At 45.2% G+C, this 25,606-nt stretch overlaps 1 protein-coding gene across 1 annotated transcript in view; it reads right to left on the reverse strand.

Annotated features, from left to right (window-relative positions):
• The window catches only part of LOC111149141 (protein Shroom3-like), a 288,780-nt gene that overhangs the window by 177,306 nt on the left and 85,868 nt on the right, over positions 1–25,606 (reverse strand). The window contains exon 2 of the mRNA XM_022506085.1: positions 5,465–5,619. Within this exon, the coding sequence (XP_022361793.1) occupies positions 5,465–5,619 (155 nt within the window). The remainder of the gene's footprint in view (positions 1–5,464; positions 5,620–25,606) is intronic.

Consider the following 25,606-nt stretch of genomic DNA (forward strand, 5'->3'; position numbering starts at 1 on the left):
AAAAAAAAAAAAAAAAAAAAAAAACACGTTCCCTTCCAACACTGTCAACTCAGAATAAATGAACGGGAAAGGGAAATGATATATCAAATTTGCACAAATGATGGGAAGCTTTAGGAGTAAGATTTCATTCTAAAAAAGGGACTCACTTTCCAACACCCTCTGCTTACTGTTCTGAATTGGAATACGGCCCAGAAAGACCATTTCCCACCCACAGTCCTCCCATCAACTGGGTCCTCCAATCGTATGCTGTGTTCTAGAGATTAAAGTAGACTTCTCACAAGAGGTTACTTACTTAACAAATCTGCATTATATTTTTAGGAGAGCTCATCACCATGCTGTATATATGAATTTCTCGTTTAATTCTCACAGTCCTCAGATAGATTGAATGACCTGCCCCGGGTCGCCGAGCTAGTACTAAAGCCATCAGTCTTCTTGGCCAGGCAGCCTCAAACCGGCATCACCACCTCATGCGTCAGTCTCTCCCAAAAGGAATGGAATCTGACTTTGGTGTGGCTGCAGGGGGCCTACATGATGAGTCTTGCAAAACAAAGACAAAACACCATGAAATACAACCCAGAATTTTTCTTAGCTACACCGGCCAACAAACCATGGATACCAAGTTTAGCAATAGGATGATTCTGGGCAAAAATAACATCTTGATGCCAAATGTCAGGAGGCTGGATTTGCCAAGGAAAATGGGGGTTGTGGGGTGAGCAGAATTGGGATTACAGCTCCATCTGTCACAATGTCATTCTGATTACCCAGTTCAAGATCGACATCGAAGTCCTAGCTCAGGGCAAGAACAGGAGTTTATTTATTTATTTTTAAAGATTTTATTTATGTATTTGAGAGACAGAGATCACAAGTAGGCAGAGGCAGGCAGAGAGAGAAAGGAGGAAGCAGGCTCCCCACCGAGCAGAGATCTCCATGTGGGGCTCAATCCCAGGATCCTGAGATCATGACCTGAGCTGAAGGCAGAGGATTAACCCACTGAACCACCCAGGCGCCCCAAGAACAGGAGTTTAGATGAACACCCAGAAATTAACCCCAACAGTCTATACTGAAGTGAAATTATCACTTCTTTTTTTTTTTTTTCCATTTAAATTTGAGGTTATTTGCGAACAACAGGGAGTAGTCCCTGTGTTAAAAGCACCTGTTATCACCCTCAGGAATGTGAAACTTAAAGACCTTTTCCTTTGTTTCCATTTAACAGTTACTTGCATCTAAGACTTGTATTTCACACGTAGCTGCCAGATAAAGTCTCTACTGATGTTAGAGAGAGTTTGGAGTATTGACTCTTAATTGTGTACATGTCTGCTTCCCTGATTTAAATCCGTTGTACCATCCTTGCATTCCACAAAGGTTTTCCTTCTTCAAGTTTCCTTTACCTAGAAGATGTTCGTTTTCCTTTTGGAAGGTCTTTTCTTTAGCCACTTCTTTTTTTTTTTTTTTTTTTTAAGATTTTATTTATCTATTTGACAGAGAGAGAGAGATCACAAGTAGGCAGAGAGAGAGGCAGAGAGAGAGAGGAAGGGAAGCAGGCTTCCTGCCTAGCAGAGAGCCCAATGTGGGGCTCGATCCCAGGACCCTGGGATCATGACCTGAGCCGAAGGCAGAGGCTCTAACCCACTGAGCCACTCAGGTGCCCCTCTTTGGCCACTTCTTATTTTATCATTCTTCTCCATTTATCCATCACTAATGGTAGACCTTTCCTCTTTGTATACCCAGCATCCAACACCCAACATTCTCTGCTCCCACAGCGTGAACACTGCCCCTTCACTCCCTCTTCCTGGAGGACTCAGCTCCCCCTTCTTCATGGGTCAGCAGGTCTTGTAAGGTCTTTGACCCACAGCTCACTTGACACTCTGCATTTCTCTTGTCACTGTCGCCTTTAAAGAAGGTGTTTCTACTTTTGATTGGTTTTGGTCACTGGGTAAGACACCCTCAAAACTTATACAAACACTTCTCTGCTCTACGTTCTTAACATTTCTAATGATGGATGGGTGGTGTTGCCCTCACCCTCCCAAAACTAACTTTATGGGGTGGGTGGGGGGAGGCAGGTACACCTCGAGCTGCTGAATTTTCACTACACAAATGATTTCTCTGGAAAACAGACCCTCCAGTTATGTTTCCAGGAAGCCACCTCAAACTTTTTTTTTTAAAGTACAGAGATCACTTAGGGAAAAAAAGAAGATTAACGAATGAAATACACAAGTCACTCTATCATGAATAAGTAGGAGGAAATGAGGGGCACCTGGGTGGCCCAGTCGTTAAGCATCTACCTTTAGCTCAGGTCTTGATCCCAGGGTTCTGGGACCCAGTCCCACTCCCCCTTCTGTGTCTCTCTCTCTGTCAAACAAACAAACAAACAAACAAAAAAGTAGAAGGAAAAGAAATCTCAGGACCTGACGTGGGCCTAGGTAGAAAGACAAGATTTCTCAAGAAAACGACAGCTCTATTCAATACAAAGCCAGATTAATCCAGAGCAAAGGGGCTTGCTTCTACCCAGTTCTCTGAAAGGTCAGGGAGGAATGTCCATCCATGTCTACCAAGGCAAGTTTATAATCCCCATCTCTCAGTCCGTGTGAGAAGTAAAGACAGCCTCCTTTTCCTCACACTCCGAGAGTTCCACTATAAAAATCAACACATAATAGATGAGATAAGACATATTCAAAAGGCATCTTTGGGCAAAATGTTTCCCACACCAAAAGCAGGGACAGCAAGTACTCTTCAATAACCTTATTGATCACATTAGCATATCTAAAGGAAGAATGTGTCAATCAGAAAGGGGATTTGGCGCGGGGTGGGGGGCCCACACAGGGAAGAAACAAGACTGGAGAGTATGTCTTAGGCAGCAGGACTCCCTGCCATCAGGAGGGAAAAGGGTCCCCACTCACCAGAGCATCTGGGCCACCTGGCAGATGTGTCCCTAGTGGAAACTGGGCCATCTGGCCGTCACAGTGGGGCCTCAGCCCCACTCCCTTCCCTCTGAAGGAGGTCACCGGGCATAACCTGACCTCATTATGGTCAGACTTCTTACTTAGTTTTCCTGTCAGGTAAGGTACACTGATTCTTGGACCACTTGGGTACCTGTTCCATTCGGAGTCATCTTTATCAAAACGAGTGCGTACATTGACATTATGGCACGTATCCTTCAATTTTTTGTGGGTTTGGGTAATGTAAATGAACATTCCTAAATTTCACGAGCTCCAGGGCACTGTCATGACCAGCTCTGTACCAGTAAGCTTGGTGACCAGCCCCTTAATGATAGTAAACTCACCAAGGGAATAAGGGCGGGGGGGTCGTGGTGGTGAGGAGCATCTCTTGATAACCAGGCCATCAGCATTTCTGGCTCTATGGCAGTACTCCTCCGTGTTGCCACGTGCCCCTCTAACCCAATCCAGAATAATAATGATCAAATATTGCACACCTACTATGTCCTTATTCTTTGTTCATTAAATCCATATAATGCCCTTTTGTGGTGAGAACTATTATTTCTATTTTATAAATGAAAAAATTGAGGCTTAGAGAGGTCCAAGGTCACACAACTTGCAAACGACAAGGCCAGATTTCCACCCCGGGACTGTCTCCTGTTCTGCTAGAAGTGATTCAGATCTTACGCCATCATCAACTGGAAGGCAGGACAGAAGGCCAGCATGACTCCTTGTCATAGCCAGAAACAGAGGCGTCCTCTCCAGAAGCTAATCTATCACTAGAATCCCATCAAAACAAATCGAGAGTACGGACTCCACTCTCCCTCCACCAACAGATGAATGCCAGTGTTCTAAAGTTGGGCTTTGGGTGCCAACGCCAAAGCGAGTCTGAAAACTTCAGCACGCTTTTGGACACATGGAATAGGCCTCGTAGTTCTGTGACTTCCTACACACCAGCTTGAGAAATCAGCCACTGTGTTTGGGACAACCGTTTGCTCTCGTCAAATCGTGGCCCATAAGGAATGGGCCTGTGCCTAGAGCTGGCAGATAGTACATCAAGAGCAGCAGCTCCTGTTGTTACCAAGTAGCTACCAGGAGGACGTACAGGATTTCGTTTCATCTTTCCAATCACCCTGTAAGGTAGAAATTTAAAGATGAGGAAAAGAAGTCTTCAGTGAGGTTATTAGGTAAGTTGCCCAAGGTCACACAGCTAGACAACCCTGGAATGAGATCAGCTCTGGGCCTGGGCCCGATCAAACTCTGTTTCAAGCCACTCTCCATCCCTGACCACCGGAGAAGCAGTGTGTGGCTAGATGGCCCTAAAGACAAACCAGACACAGCGCAGCACTCAGGAGAGTCTCTAGAGCCTGGGGACCTGGTGAGACCACACCCAGGGCTGTGTTTTTGTGGTTGGGAGGAGCTGCTCGTCCCCTCAGCGGGGGCTCACTCGGGAAAGTTTGAGGAATGCATGAATGTAGGAGTGAATGGTCCCATGAGAGAGTTTCTTATGAGTGATGAAAAGATCACGCTACTTTCACATCCTGAAAATAGCGTGGCTTGATGGATGACTCCTAGAGTTCTAGCCAACGTGAACATTCTCAAATGTTGTAACATTTAGTTGCCATGTAAGGCAGCCAAAACCTGATTAGTGAGGAAATATCTAAATAAGAAAATTGTGCGGGCCTAGGGCTGAGTAGGTCAAGGTAATGACTCTCAAGTGGCGGAGGAAGCGGAACCACGCGTATCTACATTCTCTTCTGGTCCTTCCACTTACCAGCTCTGCTACTTCAGCCATTTCGGCAGCCTCTTGCCTATAAGTGGGGACAGTGATAGCTATCTCTCCAGATTCTTGTGAGCTTAAATGAGCTAGCATATGGAAAATACCGGAGCAGTGCTTGGTTTGTAACAGTGCTAAAAAATGGTTTTTAACTCCTTTACCCTTTTTATAAATAATTTCCTCTGCCAGGATGCAGGTTTCTCCAGGAGTAGGACATCAGCCACTTAAGGCATTACACTCAATCACAACCCAAACCTTTTCCAAGAGCCACCAGGGTTACCTCCAGGAAAACAAGACGAAGCAAACAAAAGAAGGAATTCGCTTGTTTGGATGACGGCTGGGCGTAGGTGAGGCTAGTGGAATGCCACCTAAAGCCCCAAGCCAACTGCTTCCTCTAGTTCCACAAGGAGACAAGGCTTCACAGAGCTCCGACCACATCTGGGACCAGTCGCTTTTCATTACACCCAGAAATTTAGAAAGTACCGTGAGGCAGAGCCGTGCCAAGCCCAATACCTGCTGGGAAAGCCACCATTTCAAAAGAAAGTGGTGTCTGAAACGTCTTCGCTCAACCTCCTCCTCACATGCCACAGGAAGGATAAGGGAAAAACCAGGGCAGGGCAGCGGGGAGGCAGGGAGGCAGAAGGATCCCCGCAGGGAGATTTAGAGAACAAGCTACTGATCCCAGCTCTTCCCAGGACGTGGAGCAGGGTGGGGGCTGGTGTGGGAGGGAGAGTGGAGGCACGGCACAGCCTACCTGCGTACCACCAGCCTGAGGGTCTTGTAGGATCCTTTCACCAGGGAAACGGCCTCCCTCCTGGAGCTGCTCAGCACAACCTCGTTGATGTGCACCACCTCGTCCCCGGCCCGCAGTCTGGAGCTCACCAAGTCCGCTTTGCCCCCTTCTTCGATCTGCTCAGAGAGAGGAGAGAGCCCTGGGTAAGCTGCTCCAGGCCCCGCTGGACTTCTGTAGAGCCCGACGGACCGGTTATGACCACGCCCCACTGGCAGCCAAGCCAAGGGTATGGTGGGGAGAAGGCAGGGACTGCCTCCTGTTTTCCACACCCTCAAGCACCCAGCACCCTGCCTGCCCTCAGAGGGTGCTCAGAAACATTAGCTGAAGGGGTGGAGGATCTCACTTTCCATCCACGACACTCTATGCCATTCTGCTCACCACCCGCCCTTCACAGCTCCAATTCCCAAAGTCCACTCAGAGCAACTGTTTAATGACTTTACAGCTTGAGATCTTCTTGTCTCAGTTTTTGCTCTAAAATTATAATTCACTGGACAAGGAGACTGTGGTATATCTAGACAACGCAGTATTATTCAGCACTAAAAGGAAATGAGCTTTCAAGCCACAGAAAGACACGGAGGAACCTTAAAGACATATTCCTAAGTGAAAGAAGCTAATGTGAAAGGCTACGTACAGCCTAAGTCCAGCTACATGACATTCCCGGAAGGAGAAACTATGGAAACAAAGAGATCAGTGGCCGCCCGGGTTGGGGGGAGGGAGGGATGAATAAGTGTAGGGCAGGGAAACTACTCTGTGTGAGAGTAGAAGGCTACACATGAGACATTACACCGTAGACTGTGTAACACCAAGAGTGAACCCTCATGTAAACTATGGGCTTTGGGGGATAATGATGAGTCAATGTAGTTTCCTTGACTGTAGCAGATGTTCTACTCCAGTGGGGGATATTGGTAATGGGGGACTCTACCCAAGGGAGGGGAGGCAGGGGACATATGGGAACTTCCTCTACTCCACTCAATTTTGCTGTGAACCTGAAACTGCTATAAAAAATAAGGTCTACTGAAAAACTATAATTCATTCAACAAAGTGATTCAATACTTGCTTCACACCACAAATTGTTCTAGGTGCTAAGGCTGTAAGTAAGGACCCCTTGCTCTTCTGGTGCGTAGGGTAGCAGTGGCGAAGCAATCTAAACATAACAAATAACTGATTACAGTATCTTAGAAGTTGATGATGTGTTTTGGAAACAAACAGAACAAAATCCTCAGTCCAGCTGTCCTATGCCGATGGATGTCTGTGGAATGTCAATGATAATGAATGAGAATAAAAAGGGAAAAAATAAAACAAAAACAAAAACCACAAGAACAAAACCTGACCCATATTTTCTCTTTTCTCAATAATTATGCACTAGAATTGCTCACATTTTCAAAAACCTTCAATAGGTCTTAAAATATATAAAATGGACAAAATTCCTATAATGAATTTGTAAGTTTGGCCCTTGCTAGCTTCTATTTTACTTAATCGGTGGTTCCGAGTTTGAGGAGTGACACAGAGAACATGAGTAAGGGGAAGTCACGTACGCGGTCTAAGCTTCAGACTCGTCATCTGTGGTAATAGATGAAGGACAATCATACCTGCCCCACAGAGCTGCTGTGGGGGGATGAATGAGATAAGCCACATGAACTGGGTGACACAGTTCCTGGCCTCTGGTAAGATCTAGAACGTGATAGCTACTGTTTTCATAAATCAAATGTCATGAAGGTCTTTCCATTCATTAACTATTCTACTATAACATCTTGGTGTGAATGTAACATGGTGTACTTAGCCGTTCCCTACTGATCACTTCCTCCTGCCTTTCTCCCCTTCTCATCCTACTGATGTTCCCTGCCAACCTTCTATAAATGTACTTTTTCCCAAACACACTGGGCACCGTCTAACCACAGGGCCTCTACCCCCACAGCTCGGGGTCTCCTTCTACCTGGGTTGCTCCCACACTTGTAGCACCTTGGACCATTTATCCAAACCCCAGGATGCCAGTGTGGTTAAGAGTCGATGCTCTGGAACCAGACCGTGTGGCTCTGTCACTGGCTGGATGACTTCCTTTAACCTCATTGTTCCTTAGTTTCCTCTTCTGTTAGAAAACAGAGCTTTCCACAGAGATCGTTGGAGGACTGAGCTCATGGTCTACTGAGTAAGCAAGGGAAGGGCTTCAGCCTGGCACACAGCATGTAATTGGGGAAAGTTACCTCCAATTTCTACCAGTGTCCTTTAAGCTTTTCCAGACTTCTCATCAAGGCCACCCCATCCTCTCACCCCTGCAATCTGTACTTTAAGAAGTAATACTACTTTCCCCATTCTTACAGAATCCGATAATAACATAACACCTAAGTTGTGACATGGCATCCAGCTGGGGTACTATGTTGATTCTACTTCCATGCTGTCTTCCGGCAGAGCTGTGCTGTCTGCGCCTGCTCCCGGCCCGCCATCCACCCACCCCCAGGCTGGGCTCCAAACTCGTCCGAGCTGGGAGCCATGACTCCATCTTGTGTTGTCTTTACCCCCCAGAGCTCTGCACATAGAGTCCCCCAGAAATACTGGTTCATCAACAAGTATTTGGGGAGCATCTACTGAGCATCTCCAGGTGTGGAGCTAGGGCTGTGGTTCAATGAAGAGAACCACAGACACGGTCCTGTCCCAGTTACAGTCTGTGGAACTGAACCTTGTCTGCATTATTTGCCGACATTTTCAACAAAATGAGAATGAAACAAGGCCTTGGAAATGAATGATTTCTTATATAAAAAATATATATTTTTTTATATAAAAAAGAAAGCTCACTTGTATATTTTATGTTGTATCTGTCTCGTGACGGATTTACATGAAAGCAAACATTATGATGAATGTCCTAGAGCTCCACTGTTGTTCACTGTTCCCACCAACCACTCAGATAATCCTTTGTATCTGCAGTTTCTCATAATCTCTTCACTTCGAACAGAACTTTGAGGCTTAACATGTTTACATTTAAAAAGTCAATTGATATAATTTTTTATAAAGTTGGAAAAAGGGGGCTGGGATGACTTTTTGGAGTGGTATTTGTTTACCAAACATTAGTTGGGCACCTACTATATCTTAATGCTCTTATATTTTGATTTCTCAAATTTCTCTGTGTTCTTTCTTCCTGGTTCCTGATGTCTTGGGGCTTTTAATTATTACCAGAGATGACATTTAGGTCTTTGAAATCAAACACTGGGGGCACCTGGATGGCTCAGTGGGTTAAGCCTCTGCCTTCAGCTCAGGTCATGATCTCAGGGTCCTGGGATCGAGCCCCACATCGGGCTCTCTGCTCGGCAGGGAGCCTGCTTCTCCCTCTCCCTCTGCCTGCCTCTCTGCCTACCTGTGATCTCTCTGTCAAATAAACAAATAAAATCTTAAAAGAAAAAAAACAAACACTGATCTTTTACATAAAATTACATAGAATTTTCCATTTCTCTTTCCTCTTCTTCCTTTCCCCCCAAAAGACCCCTCCTTCATCACAAAATTTCTCATCAACCCAAACAGACTTGCTTGTGTACGCTCTCTCTCCTCTAAGTGATTTCTACCTGTCTTAAAACAATCCAAAATCATTGCCTTTGCTGGGGAGATTTCTGATGATGACCTCTGCCTTCTTCTAGGTTTTAAACTCCTTGAGATTAGAAGCTTGGTGAACATACTCCCTCCTTCACTTACCCACAAATATTTTTCGACACTCTACCATGTGTCAGGCACTGTTCTACGACTGGATAACCGTCAATGAGGGAAACCAACTGTATTCTCTCCCTTATTGACCTTCTATTCTAATGCATTCTTAATTTATTTCATGCCTTTATCTTAAATAGCATACACATTGCACTGAGGTAGGTCAGAGAGCCTTTGATAATGAAACCAAGGGTAGATTTCTTGTTTTCTTAGGGTGCTTAAATTCATCCATATAAATAACTCTGTCCGGGAGTCAGGTAATTTCTAGGGAATCAGAGGAGCCCTGGGGAGTTTGCTCTGTGCTAGGATACATCCAGGGGCTGTACTCAAAAAGGTAGAATGGAAGGCCCAAGTGAGGTCTGAATTGACCCAGCAGGGCAGGAAGTGTAGACGCCTGGTCAACCTTTGTAGCTAACCAGATTAAGGGCTTGCTCTATCGGTTTGTGGACACACAGGACCCCCACATCCCCCTCTTCCTTCTTTGCTCTTTCTGACCCTTTGGCCAACTTCCTGCCTGGTAGCACTACCGTTTGTGGATACCCTGTTTGTCGACCACTCCGGTAATAAACGTGGTTGCCAAGAAAGCTGGGACTGTTGGCTAAAACAAGCTGTGAGTTACCTTAATCTATATTGTTGTCTCCACTTACTATCACAGACGATAAATTGAGATATTGAAGTACTTTGGCGGATGTGCTGGCAAGGACATAATTGACTTCAACATTCCGAGGTTCACGATATGCAAAAATCTTAAGTTTATGTCAATTATTCACACAGTTTATCTGAAATCACTATTACGACTTTAGAGAAATATTTACAAAAGGCTTAACAATCATTTTCCTGAACTATTCCTCAAAGAGGATTATACTTCTTCCAACTCCGAGCCCTGCTGATACTGTCCGTCAACAAGACTGAGTGAAAAATGAAGCTTATTATTTTAAACCTTTGGACCAATACTTGAGCGGCTAAAGAGGTCACTGGCATTGTTTGTCCAATTTCACCTGCAGAGAATTTACTTATTCCAAGAATGTGATTGTCAACAGGGTAAATGACTTCAGATAATACACCATGTACAGCTGGTGGGAAATCCCTAAGCTAACAAACTTGGGAGGAGGCAAGTAGACCCCCCAGAAAATTAGTATACCTTTTTCCTTCTCAGTTCCTATTTGTATCCACCCCTAAAGGACTGCATTGATTTTTCTTTGATGACCCTGTGAGGGATTGGCTTTTGAACTATTTATAATCTTTTTTTTTTTTAAGATTTTATTTATTTATTTGACAGAGAGAGACACAGGGAAAGAGGGAACACAAGCAGGGGGAGTGGGAGAGGGAGAAGCAGTCTCCCCACTGAGCAGGGAGCCTGATGCAGGGCTCAATCCCAGCATCCTGGGATCATGACCTGAGCTGAAGGCAGATGTTTAATGACGGAGCCACCCAGGCACCCTGAAATGTTTATAATCTTTTAGGTTGCTGTAAATTTAGCACCTAACAGAGCGCCTTCACATGATAGGTGATTGACAAACATCTGTTGAACAAGGAAGCTGACTTTTAAAGAGAGAAATTGGATGCTAGATGGCGCATGCCCTGAGGGAAAATGCGTTCAAGCCTAAGGACAGGCACGGAGGCGGGAGCGCGAGATGGCAGCAGGATGTGGTGAGTGGAGGGGCAGGAGGCCAGGCCCCTCTCCCTCCTTCTCCCTCAATCCCTCTAGCCCAGTCTAAATGAAGAAAAGCAGCACTAACCATCTGTGACTTGGTCCTAGGTTCTGCTTCTCCGCGGCTTGTGCCCGCCACACTCACATGCCCTGTGTCTCTGCTACCCCAGCCCTGTTTTCCATCTCACATCACTGGTTCCGCTTTACCGGAACTACAAGCATGCTGAGGCAGTAACCTAGGGACCCTGCTACAGCTCCGATGAGATCAGGTCACACCTCTTAGCAGGACTCTACTTGTCACGCTCAGGGTAGAAACCAAAGTCCTCCCCGTCTGTGGACCAAGGACCTGCTGGATTTGCCCCCTTACCCCTGGACTTCCTACCTTAAAAGTCACAGAGACTCAGTAAAGTATTACAATCTCCTTTTCATAGAAATGTGAACACAAGGGCTCAGAGTCGGATGACTTACTTGTTCAAGGTTGCAAAGTCGGAAAACCACGGAGCTGGGTCTGGAATTCGAGATTCTGACTTGAGAGCCCTCACGCTCCCTCTGCTGCCTCTAAGAATCCTCTGGGATCTTTGTCCCTGAACTAGCACTTTGCTTGTCTGTTAAACCCTTCAAGTGCCCAAGAAATCCGACACCCGGTACTTCTGCGTTCTGACCCTTCTCTTTCGGAGATGCTAAGAGCTCTGAAGCTATTATATGAGCTCTGCTCAGTGGAGGTCCCAGCTTCCCTGGGAGAATAAGCTGGCAGAGCCTGCTGCGGGGGCAGGGAGAGGACCTTCCCACGGGAGACTGAGCACGGAAGGACTTCCACGTTCGCACAATTGCATCTGGAGTCGTAACACTGAGCTCACCCCATACGAGTGTCCTACGACTGGAGTTCACTTGCATTCTACTGTCTAAATTCTTGAATGATTTTTTTTTTCTTTTTCCTTTCCTGACTACTTTCATTCCTGGGTAACAACAAGGGACAAGTGTGGGAGGAAGGGGTGATTGAAAAATTCGCAGTCAATACAGTGGGACAGTGGGTTGGCTGTTTTGTGCAGCTGGTGTTTGGAGGAGAAATAGGTTCTCCCTAAGTACAAAAACTGTATTAAAGCAATAAGTAAAATGCAGAACGATAGAAAGATAAGCAGATACAAAAACAGATTAAGAATCTCTAAAGCAAAGCATTTGAGTGTTGGTTTTTATTCACTGGGGATTATTGTTACTCACAGCCTGGTGGGCATTCTTGGTTTTAAACTATATGTCAATTGGGAATAATGAAATAAGTCAAATCAATAAAAGTTCCACCCAGGAACGGAATCTGGCCCTTAGGTCCTAGGAAACTAACACGCATTCCTTGGAACCCATGATCGCACTTTAACTGCTGGACTTTCAACAAAACAAACATTCCCATGAGTTGTACTGAGTGACATGAAGGTACAGATGTGAGCCCTCCATTCCCCTATCAGCTTCTCATCTGACCCCAAAGCATTAGGGTTATACCGTTGGAAATTCCTTTTTTGCCTCACAAAATGGTGTATATTGTAGCAGTAGAAAGAACCCTAGATTAGGAGTCAGAAATCCTGTGTTCGGATCCTGACTCTGGCCCTTTTTAACTGCAAGGCCCCAGATGAGTCTCTCATGTATAAAATATGTGTAATATCGTTTGCTGTGCATTTACGATAATACAGTGCTTATAAGTGGAAATACAGAGATGCCTCGGTGGCTCAGTCGGTTGGTTAAGTGTCTGCCTTTGGCTCAGGTCATGATCCCAGGATTGCGGGATCGAGTCCCACATCAGACTCCTTGATCAGCAGGAAGCCTGCTTCTCCCTCCACCTGCCTGTCTCTCTCTATCTTTGACAAATAAAGTTTAAAAAAAAAAAGAAATAGAAATGTGTGTTTCTCACACTTAAATGATCAACAGGGAAAATTTCATGATTTTATTTTAAATTGGGATACATATACAACACTTACTATTAAAGTTATATAATCGCTTTCTTTTGTTATTTTCAAAATAGGAAGTATATTATTTCCCTTTCAAAGCTCATAACCTCGATGGAAGGCCTAAGAGAGGTGGAGGTAGGGCAGTGTAGTCTACAAAGACTGAGCTTTCTACAGTTGGACGGACGTGGCATGAATCTCTCTTCCAATACTGGGTGATCTTGGGCAAGATACACACCATCTCTGAGCATCCATTTCTTCAGCCTAAATATGAGAACAAGAAGACTCACCACACAGAGTTCGTGTGAGGATCCCACGAACGAACACACGGAAGCTTCCTTACACAACGCAAGGGCTCCGTAAAAGTGTGTTTCCTGAATGACAGGGTTTGGTAGTTTTATTTAAGAAGTTTAATACTTTTCTGACTCTTCCCACCACGAGAATCATGTGTGAGCAACGACAGAGACCAAGGGAAAGAAATTTGCCAGGAGGAAGAGAGGGGTTATTTTCTTAAAGTCAAAGAATAGAGTTAACTTGATTTATAAGTGAAATAGAAGACTGTCCTTCCTTTGGAGGGACGTTTCCGGGGCAGGAAGTTACCCAGTGACATGCTATAGACCATCCTAATGAGCTGTGGCCCCAGAAAGCCAAGCTGTGTCCATAAGTCCTGACTTACTGCTCTCTGGCTCACTGGGTGGAAGAAAATGATCTCCGAGGTAGGATAGAAGTCAGGCTTCAGTGAAGGTTACCTCAGCCACTCAACTTTCATCGGTGCCTGAAGGAAAGCTCACAGATTTATCCCCCCCAACGTGGCCAATTCCTAAAAGAACAAGTTTAGGGGTAATGAAAAAGTGGAGTTGTCAGTGTTTATTTCTGTTTGTTTATATAGATCCTGCCTCATCTTACAAAATATTTGAGGAAACTCTTTATAAATACAAAAGAATAAAAAGAAAAGCTGAAGGGATCTAAGCAAAAAGGGAAAAAATAGTAATAAAATAAAAGCTAAGGGTAAGGGGCGCCTGTGTGGCTCAGTGGGTTAAGCCTCTGCCTTCGGCTCAGGTCATGATCTCAGGGTCCTGGGATCGAGCCCCACATCGGGCTCTCTGCTCAGCAGGGAGCCTGCTTCCTTCTCTCCTCTCTCTGCCTGCCTTTCTGCCTCCTTGTGATCTCTGTCTGTCAAATAAATAAATAAAATCTTTAGAGAAAAGCTAAGGGTAAGATTAAATGCAAGAAATGTCTTCCACACATGGGGATTCTCACGGTCTGGGTATCCATCATTCAGGTCTCCACAGTTACCCCAAGGTCTCGTAGGGAGGTAAAGTCTTCATAAGTCAAAACTACTCATGAGTGAAGAGAGAAGAGTAAAGTCTTCATAAATCAAAACTACTCATGAGTGTTGTAGAACAAACAAGGAATCTATACAATAAGGTCCCACTCAAGCAGTTCAGCACCAGTCCCTGTCTCCTGCCGTTGTATCAACGTCTTTGTCAGTCTGGTTGGATGTGAGGTTGCAAACGACCAATACAACAGGCAAATGAAATGTAAATCTGCTGCAGACTTAACTAGAACATCTTTCAAAAGGGGCACAATATAAAATAAAATGCAAATATATTTAACTATCTTTCCAAAGAGGCAGAGTATAAAGGCTCAAACATTGTACAATCTTAAAATTTTGTGAGAAAATTAGTACCAAATAAATCAACATAATTAATTCTTCATTCAGAGGACTAGCTCACGGTTGCCATAGCAACTTAAATTTCTTAAAAAGTAAGGTTGAATAAACTTATTTTCATAGTCGTTTGTTCTATTTTAAAGCCACATATAATCGAACACAACTGTTTACAGATAAAAAGAGTCACCTGGAGTATAGTGTAGTGTAGTTTTGGCTCTGAGCTTCTTGGTAACAAAAACAAAAAGGCAACATGCTTGGTTAGCAAAGTCATAGGGTAATAACATAAAAACAGGAAATCATTGCAGGGCACTGGGGATGATGGTATTGAAATCTACCACTGGAGAAGACTTAGCACATCTACTGGCTAGTAAGAGGTCTAAAAAGGTAGCAACCTGTGCTGTTAAATTTTGGTGTGTTTGGCTTACCAGCGTCACAAGCCAAACGCCCAAGGAGCACAGTGAAGGTCATTAAAGCTCTTGGACGGGTTTTCCCGGCTTCCATGTTGGCTGCATGTGAAGACGCTCCTTTCTCTGAGTCCTAGGCAGGCCCTTGCAGTTCAGTGGAAACATGTAACCATTTCTGGTCAATGTGTTTTGTTTTGTTTTTTTCTTGAAAGATTATTTATTTTGTTTGTTTGTTTATGATAGAGCAAGAGAGGGGACACAAGCAGGGGGAGCAACAGAGGGAGACGGAGAGGAAGACTCCCTGCTGAGCAGGGAGCCCACACGGGGCTCCAACCCAGGACCCTGGGATCACGACCCAAGCCAAAGGCTGACACTTAACCGACTGAGCCACCCAGGCGCCCCTGGTCAATGTGTTTTCACAGAAGAAACGTGTCTCATCCAGGCAGAGAGCAGAGACCCGCCAGAGTTTCCTTTCCCTTTGACATAGCGACTGATGGTGTTTGAGACAGTGACTGCTCTGCCAGCAAGGGTCCCTGAGTAACTCAGATGAGCCATGAGTTTGCAGAACAAACAAGGAATGAACCTCCGGGTTAAGCCGAGATTCCGGGGCTGTTGTTGCAGCATGATCTAGTCTCCTCTGACTGAAACAAATACTGTGTTGCCGGTGAAGGAAAACAGAAAATAAAACAAACAAGTTGTGCAGAGATAAGTTGCATATGGTGCTCAGATCCCTAAATAAAGATCCCGTCCAGCAACAGTGACATTCCGGATAATTTGGGTGAGATGCGTCCAGGAGCACGCCTGGACCACGGACACACACTCTCCCTTATTTTTCTCCCTTTATTTCGTGGCACATCTTTTCCAAACATATGCATGCCTGAGAGTCCTTATTTTTTGTATTATAGAGTGGATAATTTTGATGTATATTAAGCTTTAGAAATGAGAAATATTCCCCTAGAACTGGGATAAACTGAAAGATTATTATTAACAAGTGGATGGACAACTTGGCGGAAGATTTACTAATCAAAAAAGGGACTAATAGAAGCAGAGATAAAAGAAAGAGGGCCTGTTTTAGAGAAACGACAGTGAGTAAAATAAGAATGGCTATGAAGAATGGATGCTAGAAAAAAGGAGGCAACCTGGAAAGCATAAGAGTGGGGAACCACATGCTCGAAGAGGAGTGTGTTCAGTGATTCCAAGAGACGGGGCCCTGAGCAGAGAAATTCTGAGGCCTGAATCCAGAGGTAGACCTCAGGTCGGGAATGGAAGAAGTAAAGTGAGAGTTTACTCATTTTGGAATTGAGCAGTGAACCTGGGACTAAAACCCGACACAGGAGGGTCCCCCATACAGTGAGGGAGCTGAAGGCAATGTGTTCTGGCTCAACCTAGGGGAGCCATTATCATGTGGATTAAGGCTAGGAAAGGAAGCCATACCTGGAAAAGACAGAGTTCTAAGATTTTTTACAGAGTTTTAGTATTTATACTTGCTCAGGTTCATCCAAGTAAAGGGATTCTGGGTCAGTATTCAGTAAGGTGTCCTCACAGACCTCGGTGAGGTCCTTTATGCACAGCTGCCTGTCAGGGAAGCAGAGACCATGGGCAGAAGCTTTGCAGTGACTTCTTGGCTGTTCTTCTTCACAGATGTCTAGTGCCTGCCTGGTCACTGGATACAGTCGTTCCTCCACAGGCCACCAGAGAGGCCGAACTGTAGCAAGTCTGACTATAGCACTTTCCCATGGAAAACCCTACCGTGGCTCCACATTACTCACAGGATGACCCAAATTCCTGAGCTCAGCATCCACCCTCTTCTCTTTCTGGTCCCTGTCTGCCTTTCTTGCCTCACTTTTGCCCAGTCTTCCCCTTCAACCATAGCGAATCTGTGTACAGCTTCTGGGAAAGCCATGTTCTAGATGCCTCCAGAACTTTCCACAGGTAGCTGTCTCCTCTCCAGCCCTTAGCCACCCACATCCCTCCAAGTCATCTTTCAAGACATAGTTCAGTGATCCCCTTCCCCAGGGAGCCATGCCTGAACCCCCAAAACCGGTCTCATGCCTTCCCGTGCTTCCCCATGTACACTGTCTCATGCTACCCCACTGAAAGGTAACGGTCTGTGTACGTGACTGTGTCCCACTAGATTGTTACCTGTGTGAAGGACCAGGCACGACTTCCTTGTTTTGACATCCTCTGCACCTAATGCAAGGCCTACTCTGAGCAGATACTCAATGTGTGTTTGAAGTATGAATGTAAATGAAGAAATGCCAAGGTCACTGGGTTCGGTGTTTGGATGAGAACGTTCTCGCCCTGCCCCTAGCCCGCCCCACCATTCTTTTATTTGATGGGCTTAGAAAGTCTGCCATACCTGAGGTGTTCATGGTCTGTATGGTGTTTCTCCAGGCTTCTCAGGCCCGGGGCTTTTCCGGTGCAGCTGTGAAGCAGAGGGGCCGGTTCTCTCCCAGCGGGCCTGTGCTAATCCCCGCTTCTATGGCTCACCGTAGCTCTGCACTGGAAGGCTGCTGTTAAGCGCCCCACCAGCAGAGCCAGACTTCAGACCTCAGCTTTATCACTGTATTCGTTTCCTATTACTGCTCAGTGGCTTAGAGCAGCACAAATTCTTATCTCGCAGTTCCCGAGGTCAGAAGTCCAAAATGGATCTCACCAGGATAACACCTGGTGTTATCAGAGCTTTGTTCTGTCTAGAGACTCTAGGAGAGAATCCATTTTCTTGCCTTTTCCGGCTTCTAGAGGCCACTCCCAGTCCTTGGCTCATGACCCCTCTCCTCCATCTTCGAAGCCACTGAGACTTCCTCACAGGGCATGACTCCGACACTGACCCTCCTGCCTCCCTCTTTCATTTAGGAGATAGTCTGATCATTACACTGGGCCCACCTAGATAATCTTGGGAAATTTCTTCAGTCTCAAGGTCAGCTGATTAGCAACCTTAATTCCATGCACAACCTTAATTCTCCTGTGCCATGTGGTAGAGTCACAGGTTCCAAGGATTAGGATGCAGACATCTGGGTGGGGTGGGGTGTGTTACCCTACCTACCCTTACTTCCTAGTAATATACTAGCTACCTGGTCTTATGCAACTTATTCCTTTCCTCCAAGACTCAGTTTGCTTTTTTGAAAAACAGAGAAGGTGAGAATAATAGCCCCTACCTTTGAGAATTATGAAGACAATGAATGTAAAGCTTATCACAATGCCTGACACAGAGTTAGGGATCCACAAACATTAGCGTTACTCAACATCATCATCATCATCATCATCATCTACAGGGGGAAGCGGGTAAAGAGGTTCTACACACTCAGTCCTCTGCCCCTCATTGCATGCAGTAGAATGAGCACCTTCATAGAGACCCCCTACTTTTCTCCCGCTTCTTCCTCTGCCCAACTCCTATTTCAAGGCCCGGAAGGAGGAACAAGTCCAACAAACACCACTGACAGGCAAGGGAGAATGACACCAAGTTGAGCCCTTTGAGTTTCTGGTATTTGAATTCTGTAAGTCAGCTACGGGGCTCTCCCGTCTCAGAAAGAGTCTTGTGAGGTTGTCCTAGCCTCACACCAGTTTCTCAGAGTCCCCCCGAATGTGTGGAGGAGCCCTGGGAACACCAAGGGCAAAACTCTCCGGTTCCTGGGGTTTGGGTCTGTGTGAGTGTGTGAGAACATGTGCGTGAGTCTTTGCTTTCCCTCTCAGGGAATCCCCAAGCCCCCCGCCGGCGTCATGGGCCCCATCCCAGTGAACGCCACTCAACTTCAAAGAGAAATTCTCTTCGGAAAACAAGAGGCCAAGGCTAGCTGGATCCCAGGCAGGCCGCAGTTCCCTCCTTCTGCTCCATTTAGATTGAAGACTTGAGCGTTTCTTTAAACATAAAGGGATTTATTTATATTTCACTCCATTCCTCACATAATTTCGGGCATCTTAGCGTGGCTGTTCCACGTTCCCAAGAAAGACCATTTGCCCCGTTTGTTTCTGTTCAAGTCATAATGTTTTCAGCTATTAGACTGACTCTGCTGTATGTATTCATGAAAAGACAGTATATTATGTACAATATACATATGTGTATAGAACAGCTATTAAAATGTACTCATACAGAGAATATATATATGTGTATATATATATACACACACACACAGCATTTTACAAGTAAGAGAAAGAGAACATCTTTGAATTGTTTTTTATTTTATTTTATTTTATTTATTTATTTAGGGACCCCTGGGTGGCTCAGTTGGTTAAACTTCTGCCTTCAGCTCAGGTCATGATCTCAGGGTCCTGGGATCCAGCCCCACACTGGGCTCCCTGCTCAGCAGGGAGTCTGCTTCTCCCTATGCCACTCCCCCTACTTGGGCTCACTCTTTCTCTTTCTCTCTCTCTCTCTCTCTCTCTGGCAAATAAATAAATAAAATCTTTTTTTTTTTTTAAAGATTTTATTTATTTGCCAGAGAGAGGGAGACAGAAAAAGAATGAATACGGGGAGGAGAACAGGGACAAGCAGACTCTCCGCTGAGTGAGGAGTCCGACTTGGGGCTCAATCCCAAGACCCTGAGATCATGAGCTGAGCCGAATCAGACACTTAACTGATTGAACCACCCAGGTGCCCCACCTCTTTGAATTATTAATCACACAGTGGAGAGCTCAGATCTTCAGAAAATAAATAAAATCTATAAATTACATACATATCTCATGTACTTCATAAGTATACAGAGGAAGTCCACTCCTTATTTCCAAATAGAAATAGGAACCGTGGGACAACAGTTAAATGCATACACATGCACTTAACGCATGCAAAATATATATACTTGACCTCATGTAGATAACAATTCCCAGCTCTTCCTTCATCAGACTTACATCCAAGTTCTGACATACTAAAATAATGAGGCTTTAGTTTTATTTTCCCTTTTTCTCTCCATTCCTGGTTTGGGAGAAATTCTAGAGCTCAAAAGCTAAAATCAGTGGCAGCAGGAAGAAAAATGACAAATCTCTAGCTGTTTGGAATGTTTGCTCATCCACTCCTAAAAACACCCACCTCCGGTACCGGCTGTCTAGCACTTCATAAGACACCCTCGTCTTGTCGTTCTGAGACGGGTTTCATGAGTGCCTAATGGCCCAGTCACAGGCCAAACATTCTTCTGCTTCCCAAGGAAAACTCTGCTGGGGCCAGAGAATCATTAGAAGTTTCATTGAACTTTATAAAGTATTTGTTTCCCAACGTTTCGCAGAGTTTCCCCTAGATTTTCAGATTTATATAATATTGAGAAAACTTTGGGTTTCAACAGGCAGAACTGTAATATGACAAGGGTAGCTACCCTAACTGCTGTTATCTTAGACTGACTTCTTTGTCTCTACAAAAGAATCCTCAGGGGTGGCTGAGCTAGGAGGAAGCCAGGTAATCAAACTCACACAAGCTCCCTCCTGTAGGAGATAACAATAGCATTCTATGAGTCTCCCTTGTGAACTACCGACATTTTCAAGCTGCATGACATTCCGGAGACCAGCAAGATACCTTAGCAGTAACTGTCAAAAGAATTTCTTCGCACAGGAGTTTTAAACCATGATCTGTTTTCTTACCTTCTACCAGAGCCGCATAGTATTTAAGCTCTGGGACCAGACTGCCCAGGTTCAAATCCTGCCCCCATGCTAAGAAGCTATGTGACCTTCAGCAAGTTATTTGACCTCTCTGTGCCTGCTTCCCTTTCTGTGAGATAAGGCTAATAATACCCCTCTTAGGATTATTGTGAGGATTAAGTAAATCAATGCACGTAAAGTATTTAGAAAAATGCCATTTAGTAAGTACCTGGTAAATGTCAGATACTCTCTGTACCGTATATTCTCTTTCATAAGTTAACAACACTAGTACCTCTTTTACATACCTCACAGGTTATTTTAAAGGTTACACTGAGGAAAATGTTATGAAAGAAGACTAGAAAAAGGCTTCTAAAGAGGAGCCGGATGTTAGAACGACAGGAAGCTGGAAATTGAACAGTGGAAGCGATATCAGCATTAAGGCAATGGAAGGAAAGAGAGGAGGAGAGAATGGGCCACTCATGCTCACATCTACTGTCTACGAGGGGTCCAACAGGCATGATGTCACTTAATTGTCACCAACGCTTACAAGGTATGTATTTTGTCAACAACAAATTGAAGCCTCCATGAGCTCAAGAAAGCTGCTCTGTTCTGCAGAGCCAAGCCCCAGTCCCAGCTCAGGTCCCTCCAACGCCAAAGCACGTCCCTCGTTCTCCCACCCGACTATGCGACGGGCAATACCCACCCTCTCAAAAAAATGAAGCCATTCACTGTGTCCGTGACAGCCAGTGTGATGCCAGTGATCAAGGACTGGGCACGTACTGCTCAGTGCAGCTTCCGCTCCGCGCGTGGGCAGCGGGTTCTGGGAGAGCTCACTGAAAGGAGACCATCGTAGAGGGGCAGGGACACTGTGGCCCACCGTGCTTGGCTACATCCGCAGAGATGGCCACATGAGTGGGTAAGGTGCCAGAAAAAGAATAAAGAGGTATTGCGTGAATGAATAAGTGAAGGAAGGAAAAAGTACAGTCACGCTTCATACTTCAGGATATTTTCATTCCTCTCACAAACACCCAAATTCTAGAACATTCCCTCTAACCCCATCCCAGCTTTGAACCGCCTGCTATCAGAGCTCCAGGAGCTCTGGTGCTTCTTTGTGTAGTCCCTTGCAAATCCTCAGGTCGTCCCCTGAAGATCCTCCCCACCCCCCTGGTGGTTAGACACCCCTGCCCCACAACATTATTCCTAGCACCATACTTAATGCCTAGGACCTCAGGGGTACTCCTCCTGGAGTCTTCCTGCCTCCCTCCCCTAAGTCAGCCCACCTACTGGCTTCCCTAGTCAGACCCTGCTTCCTGTCATTAGCAAAGGGGAAGACTTCCATAAAACCAGTTTCAAGCATCCCCATTCTCTGACCACCTGCTTCTATTTTTTTTTTTTTTTTGGTAACAGCTTTATTGTGATATAACTCATATACCATAAAATTCACCCTTTAAAAGTATACAGTTTAATGGTTTTAGTGTATTCACAGAGTTGTACAACCATTAGCACAATGAACTTTATGTTATTTTAATCACTGCCCCCCCGAAAAAACTCCACCAGACCCATTAGCTTCCACCACCCCTCTCAGTTCTCCCATTGCCCCAGTCCTAGGCAACCACCAGGCTACTTTCTCTCTATACATATTTGTCTATTCTGAACATTTCACATTATACAATGGGTGGCTTTTTGTGATTGGTTTCTTTCACTTAGCATAATGTTTTCCAGGTTCGTCCAAACTGTAGCATATATCAGAACTTCATTCCTTTTTATTGCCAAGTAATAATGTATCGTACGGATGTATTCTACTTATCCATTCATCAGTGGATGGAAATTTGGGTGGTTTCCACTTTGGGGTTATTATGAATAACGCTGCCATAAACACTTGTGTACCTCTTTTTACGTGATGTGTGCTTTCATTTCTCTGGGGTCTCCACCTAGGAGTGGGCTTGCCGGGTCTTATGGTAATTCTACATTCCACATTTTGAGGAACTACCAGATTGTTTTGTAGTCACTGCACCATTGTGTAATCCCACCAGCTCTGAACGAGGGTTCTGATTTCTCTACATCATCCTCAACATGTGTTCTCTCTTGTATTATAGTCATCCTGGGAGGTCTGAAGGCAATGACATATCACCATGACTTTGATTTGCATTTCCCCCTCCTCCCTTTTCAGTTCATTTGTTCTAATGTTCCGACTCCAGCCATTTTTCAGTCCCATGGGAACCTGCCATCCACTGGCCCTGTGGCTCTGTTACAGCTTCTTGCTCATTTCATGTGCTCACTTCCTTCCTTGCCCACCTCAGTGTCCACCAGCCATCATTATGACCAGTGACTTGCATAAGCCCTCAGCTCTTTTGCCCTCCTCTCCCTTCCTCATGGTCAACTGGCAAAACCCCAGTCTGGCTTCAGTTGGGCTCTCCATCTTCCCTACACTCTTGTCTGCACAGATGAAGGTGGCTGGTCTCAGTTTAAATCCATGACCTTCAACCTCAAGTCAGCCCTTAATGCTACTTGGCAATTCTAACTGCATTCACTTGACAATCCCAGATCCATTCATCCTTCTGCTCCCCTGGTCAGTCTCGGCTTTGTTGCTCTCCTGAAACCTTTCACTACCATCCCCACACTATAGCGCCTCAATATCGTGCCACCATGCGGATCTCCTGTCTACATATACTTCGTCATCCTTTCTGTTGCCAGGGCTGGGCCAGCTCTAACAGTGTCTTTGTTTGTGCACGAGATCCCACCCTTTGTCCCCTATTTATACACACTATTCCAGTGATTGTCCCCTCTCAGGCATGGCCACATTTTCCCATTCTATTGAATTACTCTCATCACTGGAAAACATTCTATTATTTCTCCCATCTTAAATAAAATAAAACAAAATGAACTCCCAATCCTACATCCTTACCCAGCTATATCCCCTTTCCTCTGTAGAGAGCCTAGCTCTAATCTGCTTGCTGACGGATGCTTCTTTGGCATCTCAGAATTTACGAGGCTAAAATTAAACTCCTGGTCTGCTTCCTGAACACTTTCTTTTTATGGTAAATGGCATCACTATCTTCTAATTTCTTGGATCAAAAACCTTAACAAAGTCTCTCTCACATTACACACTGAATCCATCAGGAAAGCCTAAAAGGTTGCCGTCAGAGTATGTTCCCAATCTGACTACTTCTCACCACCCACACAGCTATCGGTCTGCTCTGACCTCCAGCTTCCCTCACCTGGATAGTGAGTGGGATCCGAACGGCTTCTGTCCATATGTACCTTCTATTTGCTCCACATTGCTACCCCATAATGTATATTTTTTCTTTCTTTTTATTTTTTTCCCAGATTTATTGAGATAGTATTGACACAGAACGTATGTAAGTTTAAGGGGTACAACATGATGGTTTCATACGTGTCCCACAATGCATTTTCAGCACTGTAACCAGAGTGACCCTTTTAACACAATGTCGAGCACATCATTCTTCAGCTTACAACCCTTGAATGGCTTCCCAACTCACTTTGGGTAAACGCTCAAGTCCTCTTCATGGCCTTCAAGGTCCTACACGACCACACAACCTGCCCCTCTATACCTCTTCAACCCTTTCTCCTGTCCCTGTCCCTTGGGGTTACTCCACCTCAACCCCCCTGGCTTCCCTGAGATTCCTGGCACTGTCCAAGGACACATCTACTGCCTGCTCTTTGCACCTGATGACTACTTGTGTTTGCAGCACTTCCTTCCAGGTGGCCACGTGACTCACCACCTCTCCTCCTTCTTGTCTCCTGCCCATTCCAAAAGTTTAGCAAAGGCTGTCCCAGATTAGAGAATTGCTGGGGTGGGGTTGGGGTTGGGCTTGGGTTGGGAAGAGTCTGGAATAAAAGAGAGAAGAGAAAAGAAAAAGGATATTTAAACTTTGAGGCTCTCCTAAGGTCAGGGTCTAGTCACTTTACAATTTGGTTGGCTCCTCACGAGCCATCAGATGAGGATGCCGATGTATCCATTTTTACAGATGAGATAATAGAGGCACAGAGGGATTACGTCATAATCCCTGATAAATGTCTACAATATGGTTGAGCTAGGCGTCTGGTCAAAATCAAACCTCAAAACCTCTCCTCAGTCTCTACATCACCAATTTCCTCCTTCCTATGTTGTTGAGAGCAAGCTGGGAGGCCTATTATAAAATTCAAATATTTACAAAAGTGAAGAAATCAATATGGCTTATTTTTCTAAGTTCTTCACCTTGACGCTACCCTCAGAAACCAGGGTGTGCTCAACGGAGGGGAAATTCCAGACATTCCTGTCAACCCTGCAACTAATCATCTGGGGTCGTTTTTGCATGATAAAAATCCCATCCAGTGGCCCCTACACACGGATGCTTGTCAGCAAATTTACTCCTTTCCGTTGCTACTACTACAGGAGGCATACACAGAAGGTCCTGCCAGTGAAGGAAATGAAAGGGAAGTCATTTGTTAATGGCATTACTCAACAGGGCCATTTCCCAAAATTCCATGCTGGGTGGCCCAAGTGTTAGAAATCCCTGCTCCATAGACCTTCTTTTAAGAGAAGTTGTAACACTGGTCCTTGCACAGATGCCTGAGAAAGCTTGGGGGTGTCTGGCTCCCCCCCCCGTGATTATGCTGCTCTGACCCACCCCCACATCCATTATCTTTCAATTATCAGCTCAGCATTTCTTCCTCCCCACTTGCCTATTCTTCTCTCCTGACCTCTGACTTACGTATTTGCTTTTCCCCGTCTGGAATCCTAGCCCAAACTGGCTTCAGTCACTCAAAACTCTGCGCTACAAGGAGGGAGACGGATGTGGGGGAGCAGCGACAACCATGTGACTCCAACGGAATTGTTTGCCACCTGCCTCCCTGTCAGCCTCTCTCTGCTTATTTTAAGGTGATGGGTTATTCATTAAATGACCACGAACCATCAGTGAGAGGCTGGTTGCTCTTGTAGATTGCTTTCTCTTAAATAGTAAATCTGCCCAATAAAGGAGCTAATGTAAAATGGCTTACCCAGTCTGACTTCTGCTTTCTGTGGTTGAAGTTTGGGAATGAAATGGCAGTCGGAATATTATGGAACGGTCCCCTGCACCTTACTAATTGCCATCAGGATAAGTGTAACTTCCAGTTGGAAATGTTTCCCAGGTGCTCATTAATCTAAAGTTAATCAACTTAATCCAAATAACAATCCCAAGAGGTCAACTGGGA

This window comes from Enhydra lutris, unplaced genomic scaffold, assembly GCF_002288905.1.
Source record: "Enhydra lutris kenyoni isolate GAN:26980312 unplaced genomic scaffold, ASM228890v2 scaffoldscaffold21, whole genome shotgun sequence".
NCBI classification, from domain to species: Eukaryota; Metazoa; Chordata; class Mammalia; order Carnivora; family Mustelidae; genus Enhydra; species Enhydra lutris.